This window comes from Schistocerca americana, chromosome 1 (assembly GCF_021461395.2).
Source record: "Schistocerca americana isolate TAMUIC-IGC-003095 chromosome 1, iqSchAmer2.1, whole genome shotgun sequence".
Lineage (NCBI taxonomy): Eukaryota > Metazoa > Arthropoda > Insecta > Orthoptera > Acrididae > Schistocerca > Schistocerca americana.
In genome coordinates, this window is record NC_060119.1 from 596,299,680 (window position 1) to 596,317,183 (window position 17,504).

Sequence of the window (17,504 nt, forward strand, 5' to 3'; positions counted from 1 at the left end):
CATTTTTTAGCATATCAAGTCCTGCATCACTCAGGTACTGAAGAAAAGACATTTTAATACCAAAGCTGCTGTTTATTATAACTGTCTGACTAGTCTCAACCTTTGCTATTTTTACAAGCCACATATTTGTTTTGAGGCTAGGGTGGTCGTGGACAGTTCTATTTATGTTGTCAAATTTAAATTATCTCGTATCTTCATTATCCAGCATGATGTAATCCACATGACAATACCATTGGTTTCAAAATGGAGAATTTTTATTATTGGCTTACATTGTGTGTCATGCTGAGAATTATTAAAATAAGAATGTGTTGTTGCAGTTATACATCTCTGTTTGACACCCTGTGGAACTTTTATAAAAGTTTAGTGACTCATTAGAGTTATTCCACCCTCCTACTGAATAAAAATACAGACTTACACAAAAATCTATCCATATTGTGTGACATACCACAGCATAGCCATCTCTAGAAAAATCAGAAAGTACTGACTTCTTGATTTTCTTGTTCTCACCCTTTTAAGTTGGGAACACGATATTAATTTTTCACCTGTTTGATAGGGTTATGACCTCCTTACCAATTTATTTAAAACTTTCAAATTTTCATTTTATATTGCAGGAAGGACCAACTGGCTCACACATTGTTAAAGTACCAGCTGACTGACTATCACGTTTTGGAAAGATCTTTAATGTGCAGCAACATGTACGCTGCATTTTTTCGTGTTACGGAGGTATAAATTCGAATTCCACCAAAACAAGTCATAGCTCATGTCACGTGATCTCGCCAGCTGATGACAGCATAGGACACGTGATGTAGTCAACCAATAGCAAGATCACTCTTAAGTAGCGTAAACATACAAAAAGAAAAGTTAATGGTTTAAATTAATATACATACTGTTGCTACAAGAACACAAATAATATTGGTCACGAAGATTAATAAGCTGCAAGAGAAGCTAAGCTTCCACATATAATGCTGATCTTTTTGCACGTGTTACACTATAAGATACGTCACAAAAATGTGCCAGTAAAATATTTAATAACGACGTAAATGTCTGATCTTCTGGGCTCGAAATTCTTCTAGATGGTCGTCCTCAATGAGTTGATTTTTAAATGAGAGTCAAACACTCTGTGATTAAAGAAATTCATTGTACATTCTCGCACATAATTAATCTTGTGTAAAAGGAAATTTACTTTGAAAGTAATACTTTTCAAACCACCATTCGCAATATTTTCCCGTGACCTGTTAGAAATTGGTTCGTTTCAGCAGTTGCCAGAGAGCGCCAAATAACAGGCGTCACTCTGCCTGCGCAGCTACGATGATGCAGGAAGCCCGCATTTCGTACGTGTAAAACATTAAAAGATCTTGCATTATGTCATAAAAGAAACAAGACATCAAAGGATACTTCAAGAGCATCGGAATTTCATGAACCATACTAAAATGCATAATTCGCCTTAAAGTGCACAATCGTATGTCCAGATTCGGATGTTAATTTACTTGAGTACCAGTACTGCATTATCTCATGTTTGCTTCTTTACTATGGCATAATGCCATATGAGCTAGAAGATGGAAAACGTGCACTTGAAATGCAGCGAACGATTGAAACTATCCAACAGTGTGAAATTAAACACTTTGTTTCAAATAAATTGACTGCCTCATCACAAAAGACTAATAAAAGCCAAATCTCTTTAGCAAACCGACAAAAATAACTTCATTGTTCTGCAAGGTGATTAATGCTTAACTGTCAGAAAGGTGGAAATAAAACCTGAAACTAACAATATAGTTTAGCCTTCCGTAATTATGCGAACATATTTTAATTCATTTGGTAGCTCCCGGCCACAGAAATTTGTTTCTTTTTTTCATTTCATGTGAGAGCAATAAACGAAGGGGAAACAGCAAAAATTACTAAACGTAAACACAGGTCACATGGAGACTACCCACCTCCCCACTACAACTCAGACTGCTCTGTGCATCAGCCCCGGATCTACAATATATCCGAACTGGGACAATACTAGATAGTGGCACACAGCCACACTTCTGTAGCCAGAAGCAGGAGAAGGTACTACTCAGATGCGACTCAAATGCGCATGCGCAAGAGCCCGCCCGCAACTGCTCAAATGAATCTAACGTAAAAACAGCTGTGACGTCACACTCATCGGAGGCAATTTGCTGTTAGAAAGCACTGCATATTCTTCTTAAAGCTTTTGACGCACTTTGGTTGGCAGAAGCTTGTAGGATCACTGTGTTTTGTTGTTGTATATGGCGCATTTCCTTTGCGACTTAAGTTTTATTTTCGTTTTTCTCTCTCTCGTTCATGTTTTGTTGCTGCAGTATTATTCTGCAGAAGTGGGATACGGTAATATCCTTCATTAGAGTATTGGTTCTTACCAGTCAAAATCACAAAATTTTAACTGCTAACTAAACAACGAAAAATTCCTGGGTTTTTCCCGGATCTCCCGGATCGTATACACCCTGACTTTGCTACTTCTTGTGCCTCTCTTAGCTCGTGGCAACTCTTGTCGTTTGACTCTTAAACTGACCCTTGATGCTGACATTATGATCACTGACAATTGTAGATCTTGTCACTAGAACACTTCTTTTAAAATCCACATTGATTGCAGGAAAATTATAATAGATGGATTTTTACTATCAGCATTTCATTCCTCCTCATCCTACACTCATGCTCATAAATTAAGGATCATTGCAGAATGTGCTGGCACTAATAGGGCACATAGGGAATACACATGACACAGCTCTGTAAGTCCACGGTATTGGTGATAAGTTGAGAAAACCATCCCGAAACACCTGTGCTACAAAACGCCACTGTTTGCTGCACATGTACCCCGACATCAATATGGGATATGATCACCATGCACATGTACACAGGCCCCACAACGTGTTGGCATACTCTGGATCAGGTGGTCGAGGAACTGCTGAGGTATAGCCTCCCATTCTTGTACTAGTGCCTGTCAGAGTTCCTGAAATGTCCTAGGGGTTTGAAGACATGCAGCAATACGTCGACCGAGAGCATCCCAGACGTGCTCCATGGGGTTTAGGTCTGGAGAACAGACAGGCCACTCCATTTGCCTGATATCTTCTGTTTCAATGTACTCCTTCATGATGGCAGCTAGGTGGGACTGTGCGTTATCATCTGGAAGAAGGTGGCACCCACTGGTGCAAAATGACATCCCGATACACCTGACCTGTTACAGTTCCTCTGTCAAAGACATGCAGGGGTGTACGTGCACCAATCATAATCCCACACCACACCATCAAACCATGACCTCCATACAGGTCCCTTTCAAGGACATTAAGGGGTTGGTATCTGGTTCCTGGTTCATGCCAGATGAAAATCCAGCAAGAATCACTGTTCAGACTATACCTGGACTCGTCCGTGAACATAACCATTTCAATGACCATATACTGTGTTCCCGACACCAGGCTTTACTGGCTCTCCTGTGACCAGGGGTCTGTGGAATGCACCTTGCTGGTCTCCGGGTGAATAAACCACGTCTCTTCAGTCGTCTGTAGACTGTGTGTCTGGAGACAACTGTTACAACGGCTGTGGTAACATCCCGAGCAAGGCTACCTGCAGTACTCGGCCGTCTCCGAGCACTGATGGTGAGATATCGGTCTTCTTGTGGTGTTGTACACTGTGGATGTCCCGTACTGTAGCACCTGGACACGTTTCCTGTCTGCTGGAATCGTTGTCATAATCTTGAGATCACACTTAGTGGCACACGGAGGGCCTGTGCTACGACCTGCTGTGTTTGACCAGCCTCCAGTCGCCCTAGTATTATACCCCTCATAACATCATCAATATGTGTTTTTTGAGCCATTTCCTGCACACTGTCACCATTAGCATTCTGAAAGTGTCTGCACACTTACTCACTGCACCGTACTCTGACATGCACCAAAGCACCTCTGCATATGTGGACTGCTGCCAGCACCACCATGTGACGACCGCGCGTCAAATGCACCTCATGGTCATACCCCGAGGTGATTTAAACCCGCAAACCACCCATCAGAGCATTGTTTCACCGTATATCAGCATTATCCTTAATTTATGAGCATGAGTTTAGTTTACTAAAATAAGTTGTTTTGTGTCCACTGAACATATGGTTTATAAAGGAAGGCCATTTCCTGCACACTGTCACCATTAGCATTCTGAAAGTGTCTGCACACTTACTCACTGCACCGTACTCTGACATGCACCAAAGCACCTCTGCATATGTGGACTGCTGCCAGCACCACCACGCGACGACCTCGCGTCAAATGCACCTCATGGTCATACCCCGAGGTGATTTAAACCCGCAAACCACCCATCAGAGCATTGTTTCACCGTATATCAGCATTATCCTTAATTTATGAGCATGAGTTTAGTTTACTAAAATAAGTTGTTTTGTGTCCACTGAACATATGGTTTATAAAGGAAGGCCCTCGTAATAATGACAACAGATCTTGATGTTGTAATTTATACAAAAGCTCTCTTCAAAACATAATTCTACAGAGTATTACAACAAAAATTTGCATTATCTTGAGTCCTGAACACAGCTACAATTCATATATGCTTTAACTGTTAGTGTGTGTGCTTTCAATAGCAACTCATCCTCTTTTTATTGTGTCTTTGTCCCTCACCTCCACAGGGTTGACATGGTTAATTAAGGATTTTGGCATGGTTAGTTAAGGCGTGGCCAGATGTCCTTCCTATTGCCACACCTTACTCCCCTGGGGCCGAATGTGTGCACCCTTTACTGTCTGTGTTTAATAATATTCATGTGGAAGTGAGCAAAAGTTTTCTAAATGTTTGCAAATCGTGTATCTGAGACAAGACTTAGGTACCAGCTTGGTATTCACCTAGTTGGATGTGGAAAACCACCTAAAAACCACATTCAGGCTGGCTGGCTGTCAGTCCACCAAGCAGATTCCATCCGGAGCGAGCATGCCATCACATCCTGGAAGCGGTGTATTAACATGATTGACTATTCAGACTAGTGCTTTCTATATCCACTGCTATACCTATCTGATATAGGTTCCACACACTTCAGCAGTATTCTAGAAGGGTCACAAGACTGTTTTGTAAGCAATCTGTAGACGGACTGCATTTTACCAGTATCCTACCAATGTACCAAACCTGCCACCTTCTTTATATTCGACTACGCCAATATGATCATACAATTACATATCCACACAATGCTACACCCAAAAATTTGTACGAGTTGGCCGATTCTAATTGTGGCTCATGTACTCACAACATACTACATTTTTGTGGTTTGTAAAGTGTACAGTTTTACACTTTTGAACATTTAAAGCAAGTCGTCAATCACTGCATAACTTTGAAATCTTTTTAAAATCAGACTCAATTTTTGTGGAACTTTTTCAGATATTATATTATAGATAACTGCATCATCAGCAAAAAAAGTCTGAGATCATTAATGATATTGTTGACAAGATCATTTACATACATCATGAACAGCAAGGGTCCCAACATGCCTGAAGTTATTTCTACATCTGTCAATAAATTGCATACCTAAGCATGCACAATTGAGTCACAAATTTTGGTTGATGCCAAATATGATCATACGTTTTTTGATAAGCATCAGTGTGTGGTATTGAGTCAAATTTTACTTGTCAAGACGTACTGCATTTTCCTTATTGCTTGATCCACGTAAAAGTGTTGTGATAAATGTGTGAGTTGGGCTTCATATGGCTATATTTTCAGAATCCAAGCTGGGTAGTATAAATCAGATCATTCATTTGAGGTGCTGCATTACGTTTGAGCTCAAAATATATTCTAAGATTGTGCAATAGATGAATGTGTTATTTGACAATGTTTCTGTGGATCCCTTCTGCTCCCTTTATTGTAGATGGATCTTACCTGTGCATTCTTCCAACAGCTAATCTCGGGGTTTTTTGAGAAATCTGTGGTATCTTATGATTTAGAAGACAGTCTGTTGAAAATTCTCTATATGAATGGGTCCTTGCACATTGTTCAATTTCCTTTCTCAACCGCTGTGTCAATAATACGTGTTATTATTATTTTTGCAGTAGCGTCAGAATTAAATTGGGGCACAGCACTCTTCTGTCTTCTGCTGCAAAGGAACATTCAAAGCTGCAGTTCAGGATTTCTGCATTTGCTTTGCTATGTTTAATTTGGGTTCCTCAGTCTTCCATAAGTGTCTGTACACTAACTTTGATGTCACTCGTGGCCTTTTTATATGACCAGAATATCTTTGGGTTTTGTGATAACATTCTGCTACAGTAGCCAGGAAAACTACATGTATTGTCCTTTCATTTAGTATTTCTTTTATCTATATCCCTGTGCTTTATGTTATTCCTATTGTGCAGCAGTCTCCGTTTCCTCAGAAGCTTGTTAATGGAGACTGCACACCATAGAGTAAATGAAGATAATATTCATTACATTACTCCTATTGTGCAGTAGTCACTTGCTTCCTAGGAAATTGTTAGTGGAGACTGCACACCACAGAGTAAATACAGATAATATTAATTTGTTTCTATTGTGTACTTGTCTAACTGGTTCTTGTACATCGGTAGCAATGACACTTGCTACGTATCCCCCCTCCTCCACCACCACTACCGCTCTCTCTCTCTCTCTCTCTCTCTCTCTCTCTCTCTCTCTCTCTCTGTGTGTGTGTGTGTGTGTGTGTGTGTGTGTGTGTGTGTGTGTGTGTGTGTCTATTTTTCTGTTGATGTCGGAGACATTGGCATTTTTGTTGTTGTGAAAGACCTTTGTACTCATTTCAAGCTAAAAAAAAAAAAAAAATGCATGACTGAATGGCACTATCCAAAAGCACTGAGCCAACTGTGGTGCACCACGAATCATAGATAACAGGGCTGAATGACAGCTGTGGAGATGTGTATGGGTGCAAAAGCACTGGAGGCTGTCAGCTTTACCTTTCCAGTAACCACCTGCAGGTGCCTCATCCCCTGCCCCAGTGCTCTGACACTTGTTATTTGTTCACATCTTCCCCTCTTCATGGGATTGGATTATATGACAAAGAAAGCTGGGGGCCCTTATCTACGTGACACTACTATCTACCTGGAGATGCTGCTTTAACACAGTGAAACTGGTCATTAGTAAATCTTTGCACAGTAGCTGTCTGCAGTTTATTCAAGTTCAATTTATCTCTTTTTCAAGGTCTATTGTGACCTTAATATTACGATGAGGAGAATTTAAATATTCCAGGAACTCTTGTAGCTTTTCAACTCCATGTGGCTTCACCACAGATTTGTCACCTTTGTACCAACAGAAACATGTTAGCGGATTGTAGTGCCTTTGCTTCAAAAGTGTCCGATTTATAGGTTTGCCACAACAGGTGAATGTGCTAAGAACCCATATCTTCCAAGGGACAATGAGTAGCATTGAGAAAGCCGCGGGATACAAGGAAACTGAAGGTTTTCCAACCAAAAACAACATCATTTTCCTAGTGTCACAAGTGGACTACAATAAGAAGATTTTTGATCTTTTGAATGACATTTCATACAGACGGATAGATGTCAATCCTATGAATAAAACTGAGAGGGAGATGATGACTCTTCTCACTGAGTCAGGCTTCCCACATAACATTATTAAGGACTGTAAAACAAGTACCCAATGAAAGAATTCCTCCTGAGACCCATAATAATGTTGGCACATCATTGCGAACCCCTCATTTGCAACCCTGCAGACTTTGTACAGTACCTCAATCAACTGTCGTTTCCAGGATGAAGATATTCAGGTCAGTTTCAACATAGTCTCCATCTTTATGAGAGTTCCCCTCTCTTATTCCATGGAATTACTTGCAGAAGAGTTCAACATTTGTGTCACAGAATGTTTTAGGCATGTTCTGACATCTCCTTGTTTCCTGTTTGACAGAAATTGTTATGAACAAACCAATGGCATGGCGATGGATAGTCCTTTATCACCTATCACGGCAAACCTGACATGGAACACATTGAAGCAAAGGCACTAGAACACACCAGGTTGAAAGTAAATTGTTCGTATCAGTAGATGGATGACACATTTGTAGTATGTGCCACATGGAGTAGAAAATTTCGACAGTTCTTATAACATTTAAACTCTGTCCTTCGTAATATAAAACTCGTGATAGAAACTGAAAAAGAGGACCCACTATCTTACCTATATGTGTTAGTTAAGAGAAGAATGGACAGATCCCTGAGTTGCACTGTATATAGAAAATCTTTGCACACTGACCTCTGTGTCCAGACCTCTAGCCATCATCTCTCACCACAAATTAATTTGGTGCTAATGACTCTGCTCAATAGAGTTCAAACACTTTGAGGCAAGAAGAGCCTTGCCAAAGAATTACAACTCCTATGAATAACGTTCTGAAGGAGTAGTTATTCAGATCATAAAGTTGACTGGGTGATACAATCAGAATCACGACCACCTGAGAAAGAGGCTGAAACTGACAGTGAGGAAGAGAAGCCAAAAACTGCCGATCTATCATATGCTGGCCCAATAATAGGAACTATCGGCAGACTCCTACAGAAACAAGGCATCCAGTGTGTTTTGCTCCCTTCAACGAAGATAAGATTGTTTTAAAATCTTGAACATGGCTGTAAACAGCAAGTGTACGGCAAGAATCTTGGAAAGAATCTTCTGAAGAAGATAATTTTATGATTATCAATACTTAGGCCAAGGATACTAATGAACTTGCAACTTCATTGTAACATCACAACTGGTTGTATGATCCTTTCCAAGTATTCATTGTAAAGTTAAACACAATCTATGTCTTCGTAAGGTGTATATGTTGGGAAACTCAGAGAGAATTTGTTTTACGGAATATCAGTGCGAGCTCTGTTTTTGAGTAAATGTTTGTTTTGTGTGTGTGTTTGTGTGTTTTAAATGTCCCTAAAGTGGCGCGTAAGGGTTAGTTTAGGTCTCTTATGTTGAAGGTCTGGATGTTCACAGCCTAAATTTCGAATGAGGTGATGGGGCAATGTTTGTGTCCTCTCATAAAGTTTGGCAGATTTTTCCTTTATGAGGGAATAGATGGTGGGGTGTTCCAAGAAATCTCTGATTTGTGTGTTGCGGACGTATCTGTCAGCACCTGTGATTACCCGGAAGGTTTTATTTTGTAGCCGTTGTAGTCTTGAAAGTGAGGTGCCTGACACCATTGACCACACTTCCGAACCATACAAGATGACCGGAAGCATGAGTTGGCGCCAGAGAAGCATTTTGCATTTCAAGGTGAGTCCTTCACCCTTCAGAAGAGGGTATAGTTGGGACAGGAGCGCGCACCCCTTGTTTGCCGCTTTCTTTATGTGTTGTCTCCATGTGAGGCGGTTGTCGATCTCCATCCCGAGGTAGGTAATACAATTTCACCAGGCTAGGTCCCGACCACCAATTGTTAGTTGTTGGTCTGGGAGTTTTAGCCTGGTTGTGAAGTATATGGCCTGGGTTTTACTCGGATTGATTTTAATTTTCCATAAATTGCACCACTGCGTTATGGAGTCGAGGTGGGCTTGCAGCTTTCGTTGTATGAAGTCAAGCTTGCGGCTACTCCTGTAGATGGCAGTGTCATCGGCGTAGAGAGCGATCTCTCCGCCGACCTGCTTCGGTATGTCGTTCGTGTAAATGGAGTATAGGACGGGACCTAAAACCGAACCTTGCGGAACTCCGGCCGCAATCGGTCGCATCTGGCTCGATCCTGTCCCATTTCTTACGAAGAAGTGACGCTCCGCAAGAAATGAGTCAATGATCTTTATGCTATGTTCTGGGCACCCTATGTGATCTAGTTTGAATATTAGGCCATCGTGCCAGACGCGGCCGAATGCTTTCTCTATGTCCAGGAATACTGCTCCTGTGGATTCTGCATCATAGGGAATTAAACTTGATTGTAAATAGCTGTGTGAGACCAACAATAGTTCACAGTCTGGTTGGTGCCAAGGCAGCAAGTAAACTGGGGTAGCAGGGAACAAATGATTTATGGATTGCAGTACTCTACAAAAACATAAGATACAATGAAGTACAGGTCATGTGTAGCATTGATCACATTGACTGGAAAACCGTGATACAGGACACAGAATAGGTCCAACATTCTTCACGATCACTTAAATGATGCTGTTTCTTTGGGGGCTCACCAAAGCACACCAGGGAGCCAACCCAGGTGGTCTCTCTAAGTGGGCCTGTGAGCTGTATGGACACATGATATCTGAAATTGTGTGCATCATTAGTGAATATACATCACACACATAAGCAAAACTCACATCTGAAGATGATGTCTGGGACAGTCACCAAAACATTGTGCAAAAAATGGAAACAACAACTTGGCAGAACATCCAGAATCACACTATTAATCATTCATGCTGTGGGAATCTGAGAGATCATGATAAGTCTACATTTTATCAGTTTAAGTGCCCATTACAATAGAGTAGTATTATTCACATTGAACATGAATATTGTCTAATGTTTTATTTCTATTTTGGAAACTAAACTGATGATTTTATTTCAGTGCACTAATGATTTTTATTTGTTTACTGGTTATACATTTTCAAGTTTTTGAGTTGTGTAAAACAGAACTGTCAACCCCCCCCCCCCCCCCCCCCCAAAAAAAAAAAAAAAAAAAAATCAACAATGACTTGTTCACCTTATTTTTTAGGAATAACTCTATAATGTTGTTTCATAAACTGCGTGATGTGTTGATCTGGTCTCAGAATAGGAAAACCAAATTAGAATGATGCACATATCCCATCATATGAAACATTGGTTTGGCTATTATAACTAGGTATTACTGGGCAAGCATTATCAGACTTTCACAAAAAAGACATTTCTTCATTGGAGATAGGCCACATATTACCATTAAAAAAATGAGAAGGAAGTTAGTTTACTAGTCACCTACAAGTACAAAAAATCCTTCAGTCCTTCCTTTTGTGTGTCATTATCAATTTGGATTTTTGCTTCCCATGACCTGCAGAATTTTCAATGTTTGTCTTGCACTATTCCACTAAAGATTGCAGATTTGTTTAAAAAGTCTAGTTCCATTTAATAAGTGTTAAGTATATTCTCAGAACTTTATTTCTGCCTGAAATATTGAAGATTTCTGTAGTAAAAATTATATGTTGTATTCTGCAGGCATCTGGAGCACAGACATTAGCCACCCAGGTGTCTGGAAGCCAAGTTTATTCCCTTGCAAAGGGTACACAAGTGTCCGGTGCTACATTGCACACACGTATGCTCCCTGTTGCAGGCAACCAGCAGACATTGAAGCAAATACAGGTGAATATTTGGTCACTAAATAAAATGAATGTGTTGCTCTTGAGTTGAATCATCTCTCTGAATTATACCCCATAAGTGTTGAATAATATTCAACAGATAAAAACCACATCTGCTTTATTCAAGTATGAAAGCTTCTAGGAAATATACATCTATATTCATACTCTGCAAGTCACCATATGGTGGGTGGTAAAGGGTACCTGGTACGAGTGGTAGTTATTTTATTTCCTGTTCTGCATGCAAATGGAATGAGGGAAAAATGACTGTCTATAAGCTTCCATACGAGCCCTGATTTCTCATGTCTTGTATTCTTGGTCCTGCAAGACAAGGCGTGTGTTGGAGGCAGTACGATTGTTCTGGAGTCTGTTAAAAATTGCATTTCTCTAAACTTTCTTAATAGTGTTTCATGAAAATAATGTAATCTACCCTCCAGGGATTGCCATTTGAGTTCGCAGAAGATTTCCATAATACTCACATACTGATCGAATCTACCAGGTCTCTGAATGTGTTAATTTCATCCTAATTGGTGGTGATCTCAAACACTCAAGAGTGTTCAAGAGTGAATTGTACAAGTGTTCTGTACGCAGCCTCCTTTACAGATGAGCTACACTTTCTTGGAATTCTCCCAATTAACCGAAGTCAACAATTTGATTTCCTTATATCCAAACACCAGCTTTTCAGAATTGCGCAGGTGGGAACTCTCCATGTGGCATATCCTGTATTCCTGTACCTCCTGGCTTCAACTTTCATTAGTCATTGTCCTGCACCCACCTATCTCCTCCCCTGTCTCTACTCCACCACTGCACACGGCCCTCTATTCCACCAATGCACCCGCATCTTTTTTTAATTCTCTCCTTTTCCGCAGCACCCCAACCCCGTGGGTTACTCTCCATCTAATCTCCAAACTGTACGTAGCTGCCCTATCCTCTCTCCACCTCATCCCTGTATGCTCCCACAAGCAGCACTTCACTGTGTCCCGCCCCTACCCTGCTATGCCTCCCCTTCCCCACCCTAACTGTCTCCTTACCTCCATCACGCAGATTGCTTCTCCCATCATGTACTGGCCTTGCCAGCCAGAGGCTGTGGTCATATGTGTGTGTGTGTGTGTGTGTGTGTGTGTGTGTGTGTGTGTGTGTGTGTGTGTAAATGAATTTTTAAAACCAAAATTTAAAACATCGCCTATTCTTTTCCTGTTTTCTACTGCCACAACAGACAGGTCTTTGAGTGATTGAATAGAACCCTTCGACTGGCTTATCAGTTTTGCGTAGGAGATTTTTCTTTTGCCTATTGACAGCTCTGTGTTCTTTTTTGAACCAAGAATGCGTCAAGTTCCACATTTTGTTATTAAGCGACAGTGAGTCTTTTCCATCCTTAATACACTTACTCAGCACATTGCTCCAGAGTACGATTTGTAATCAGTTAAACTTTGTGCAAAATTCATCTATGTATGTCATATGTCATATGGGAACTAAATGACATCCATTCATTGTTTAAGTAGGATGCTAACAACTGTTTATCTGCTTTGTCCAGCATAAAAACTCTCCTAGCATTCTTGATGGATTTATTAACTTTAGCAAGCAATGTGACTATGATTACTCCTTGATCACCAGTGTCTGCCCTTATACTGACACTGTCAGTAAGATCAGGTCTATTTGTAACTACAAGGCTTAAAATATTTTAATGCATGTGGATTGTCACATGAGTTGTTCAAGACAGTTAACAGAGAGAGCATTCAGAACTTCTTTGCAATATGACTGTTCATACCACCTCAACAAATCCATAAACATCCCAGTCTATACTCAGAAGATTAAAGTAACCAGCTAATACTGTATTGCAAGGGTACTTCTGCCCTATGGAGCATAGACTTCCTTTGAATCATTCTGCAACTGTTACGGTGGAATCAAGTGGGTGGTAAAAATATCCAGTGATTAATTTGAGTTCATCTAGATCAGTGAAGAAATCCTGGCTTACAGAAGAAATACTTCAGTTGACCCAGAAAAGAATGAATTGCAAAAATGTTCAGGGAAAGGCACTTAGAAATACAACAAATAGGAAGTTTGTAGAAGCCAGTGTGAAATGGTTGCAGAAAAAAGGGAAAGACATAATAGGTAATTTTCTTTCGGAATTTTTAAAATCATTTTATGAAGTGGTAACCCAATGATTATTCAAGTTAAAGTGTAGAATGTTTGAGACTGGAGATATATCATCAGACTTTGGACAAATATCATCCACGCAATCCCGAAGATATCAAGGACAGATACATGCAAGAACTATCACACAATCAGCTTAACAGTTCATGCTTCCAAATTGCTGACAAGAGTAATATGCAGAAGAATGGAAAAGAAAACTGAGGATCTGTTAAATGATGATCAGTTTGGCTTTCGGAAAGGAAAAGATGTAGTGATTATAATAGAAGCAATATTTAAGTAAAATCAAGACACCCTCAAAGTGTTTGTTGACGTAGAAACAGCATTTGTAGGGTGCAAGATTTTCAAAATTCTGAGAAAAATGGGATTCAGCCATAGGGAAAGGAGTGATAAGAATTACTGGACCTTTTGGATGAACAGCCTATTGAGTATAGAATATGGATTGAGAGTAAATCTAGGAAAGATAAAAGCAATGAGAAGTAGGAAACTGAGATTAGCGATAAATTTAACATCAAAATTGGCAAGCATGAAGCAGACAAAATTAAGGGATTCTGCTACCTTGGAACCAAAATAACAATGATGGATGCAAGGAGGACACAAAAAAACAGACTAGCAATGGCAAAGAAGGCATTCCTATCCAAAAAGCAGGGTCTACTAATATCAAACGTAGTAGCATCATGGGCTTTCCATTGTAAGTTTTAGTATCATATGAGGAAGAATTCTGAATTTCTGAGAATGTTATTTTGGAGCACAGCATTGTATGGCAGTAACTCATGGACTGTGGGAAAACTGGAAAAGAATAGAACAAAGCATTTGTGATATGAGGCTTTAGAAAATGTTGAAAATTAGGTGAACTGATATGATAAGGTATGAAGACTTCCCCACAGAACCTGTGAAGAAAGGAACCTACGGAAAACACTGACAGAAAGAAGGAACAGGATGATAAGACAAGAGATGTAGAGGATAAAAACTGTAGGGGAAGACAGATATTGGAATATCTGCAACAAATAATTGAAGACATTGTGTACAACTGCTACTCAGAGGGAGAGAAATTTGTGGTGAGACACAAAAAAAGTAACAATTACTCATGTCCGGGAAACTTTGCAGCTGGACTCATTTTCGATCTCGAGTGACATAATATTTCTGTCAACTGCAATGAACACTTCCCTTCTTATGATATCTAACCTGCCCTTGGATATACATTTCATGTCTTCTTAAATATTTCAGAGCTTTCTATTTTAGGTTTCATCCAGCTCTCCATTCTAAGAATATTTTGAGCATGACAGCTTTCCTACTAGGTGGTAAATTTAGGGACTTTATGAGTGCCTCAGCAATTTAATGTTGAAATCTTGACATTTGAAGCTGCCGATACAATATTGCAGTGCCTGTGTTATTATGATTATGATACAAAGTTCCTTTTGACATGCATGCACATCCAGAGGAACAGGCACTGTATTTTACCTGTATGGGAATATACATTATGGATGTATGAGTACAGGTCGTAGATGCATGGTGGACGACATATGGAATTTTGGGTCTGGCTGTGGGTTGTGCATGGATAGCCAAATGGTAAGGCAGCCGCTCGCAATTAGCAGGAAATCTGGGTTCGAGTCCCTTTCCATTATACTGTCTTGTTTGTTTCATTTATGTAGTCCTTCTATGTATTTCTTCCACTTTTCAGTCTCCCTTCTTTGGTTAATATTGGCTCAGCATCTGAACTCTAAATTTAATACACCTGTTACTCTTTTCTCCAAAGTTTTTCTTGGTTTTTGTATTTACAACACCTATCCTTTCCTTAGTCATACATGCTTTTACAACTTTGCATTTCTCCTCTATTCCTTCCTGCTTAGCAAATTTGTATTTTCTCTCAGCCTCACTTTTTGAATAACTGTGTTTCATTTAGCCTGTTGAATTTTTATATTTTCTTCTTTCATCAATTAAATTTAATATCTCATGTGTATTTCAAGGATTCCTTGTCTTTCTGTCTATTTTTTTCTGTGCTGTCTTCAATATTTCATTTCTCAAAGACACCCATTCATCTTGTATTATATTTTTTCACCTGGTTCAGACTGTTATAGCCTAATTCTTCCTTTAAAATTCTCAATGACCTTTGGTTGTTTCAACTTATCCGTACCCCATCTCCTTAATTTCTTACCTTCCTATAATTTCTTCACCTCTAATTTGCATTTCGTAATGAATGAATTATTGCTTCAAGTCCACATATGGCAATGTATGATGATTTAAAGCTTGGCTTCTAAATCGCTATCATACCATTATAAAATTATCTGAAACCTTCTGATGTCTCCATGACACTTCCACATATACACTCATTTCAGGATTAAATTGTGCTGTGCACAAAACTGTACCCCTTTTCCCCAGTCCATGTTCTGTTGCCTTCCTTCTCTTCCTATCACAATTAAAATTTTGTCTCCTCTAAATGTACTGAATAATTTTATTTTATCTCATTGTACATGTTTTTCAATCTCTTCATCTGTGGAGCCATAAGGCATATATACATGCATTACTATGTTGAGTCATGGGTTTTTGTCTTTGCAGTTCATAGTGATTTACCCCTATTTGGTGTAGTGTTGATATCCCCATACTCGCCTTACCAGAAATCTTGCTCTTCCTGCTAATTCACTTTACTAATTCTTAGTGTATCCTACGATTCAGCTATTGTCTTTAAGGCATGCAAGTCACCTCACCACAGCAATGTCCATGTTGTTACTAACCTTATTAATCAGGCTTGTCCTTCAAACTGATTATACCAGCATATACTCTATAATTTTTATGACTATGGATTTCTTGTTTGATAACAGCTTATGGTGCAATGAGCTGCTGAGAATACTCTCACCAAATTTTTAAAAATGCCTGTTACGTCATCAAGGATGCAAAATACTGTAGATTCTACTACTACTACTACTACTACTACTCCTCGGTTCTGAAGCCCTTGGAGAGCCTTGGCCTGCATCACAATATCCTGCCATTCTATCCAGTCTATGGTTTCCATCTCCATCCTCTGACACCCAGTTTTTCTGTAGGGTCTAGAAGCCAAAAATTGAAGTCCTGACAATAGGTGATATTTGTACTGTACTCTGTGAGGTAATGTCTAAGTTTGCTGCACAAAACTCAGAGGTTTTGTGACATTGGAAGAGACAGTATTTATACTGTGATAGGATTTTTAATTCCCTACATTTTTATCTTTTCCTTTTTGAAATTTCAGGTTGTGGCAGCACCAAATGTCCGGAGTTCAGTACCAAATGTTACTATTGACTCTTGTGGAAGGCCTCAAGTGAGTGTAGCTTCAACCTTGTCTTCTGCACTTGCTAATACCATAAAAGTGGCTCAGTCAGGATCAACTGTCCAACAACAGGCAATTTTATCTCAGGTAGCACCAGCATTTCTCAGCAAATAATTTGCAATACCTTCACTGTAGAGTTGTGTTTTTGCTCACATTTATCCATAATATTATTAATGATAATAATGTGGTTTTTTTCTGTCCTGAAATACTATACCCTATATTACCACTGTAATTTTATTGTTTGAGTACTTTCTCACTTTGGATACTATTACTTTTATTGAAAAATGGTGAGGTTAAATTAACATGAATCCTCTTCGATATAAAAGGAAGTAGCAGGTCAGAACATTTGAGAGATATTAGAATGATGATGAAACTGCTAATTCTTTTTTATAAATGTACAGAGCTGAGGAGAGCAACTAAACATGTATACACATAGAAGAATTTGGGAAGAAATTTGTTGTGAGTGGGCTTACCTAAGTGTAATGGCTGACAATTGTGAAAATCAAAGAACCCAAAAACAACGTGGTTGCTAAGAATATTTTGACTATATTGTGCTCTGCTACAGCTACAGCTGCCCCTTTCACATACAAATTAAGCTGTACTCCCTTTAACATGCAACATTTTGATGGTGGTTATCCTACCCAAAAACATACCTTTGCCCCTCACAGTGTTATTCTCGCTGCCCCTCCATCTGTGCATTGTATTTATACTGGCCCTACTCTCAATCCTGCTCCTTTGAGTCATTTGAGTGGATGACACGTGGAAGATCTGTCCCATACCCACCCACCATGCAACATACTAATAACATTAGAGGCCAATTTCTATCC

At 39.5% G+C, this 17,504-nt stretch overlaps 1 protein-coding gene across 3 annotated transcripts in view; it reads left to right on the forward strand.

Annotated features, from left to right (window-relative positions):
* The window catches only part of LOC124606851 (helicase domino), a 402,945-nt gene that overhangs the window by 359,979 nt on the left and 25,462 nt on the right, over window positions 1-17,504 (forward strand). For all 3 annotated transcript variants that reach the window (XM_047138941.1, XM_047138934.1, XM_047138951.1), the window contains 2 exons: window positions 11,089-11,232; window positions 16,600-16,764. In XM_047138941.1, the coding sequence (XP_046994897.1) occupies window positions 11,089-11,232; window positions 16,600-16,764 (309 nt within the window). The remainder of the gene's footprint in view (window positions 1-11,088; window positions 11,233-16,599; window positions 16,765-17,504) is intronic.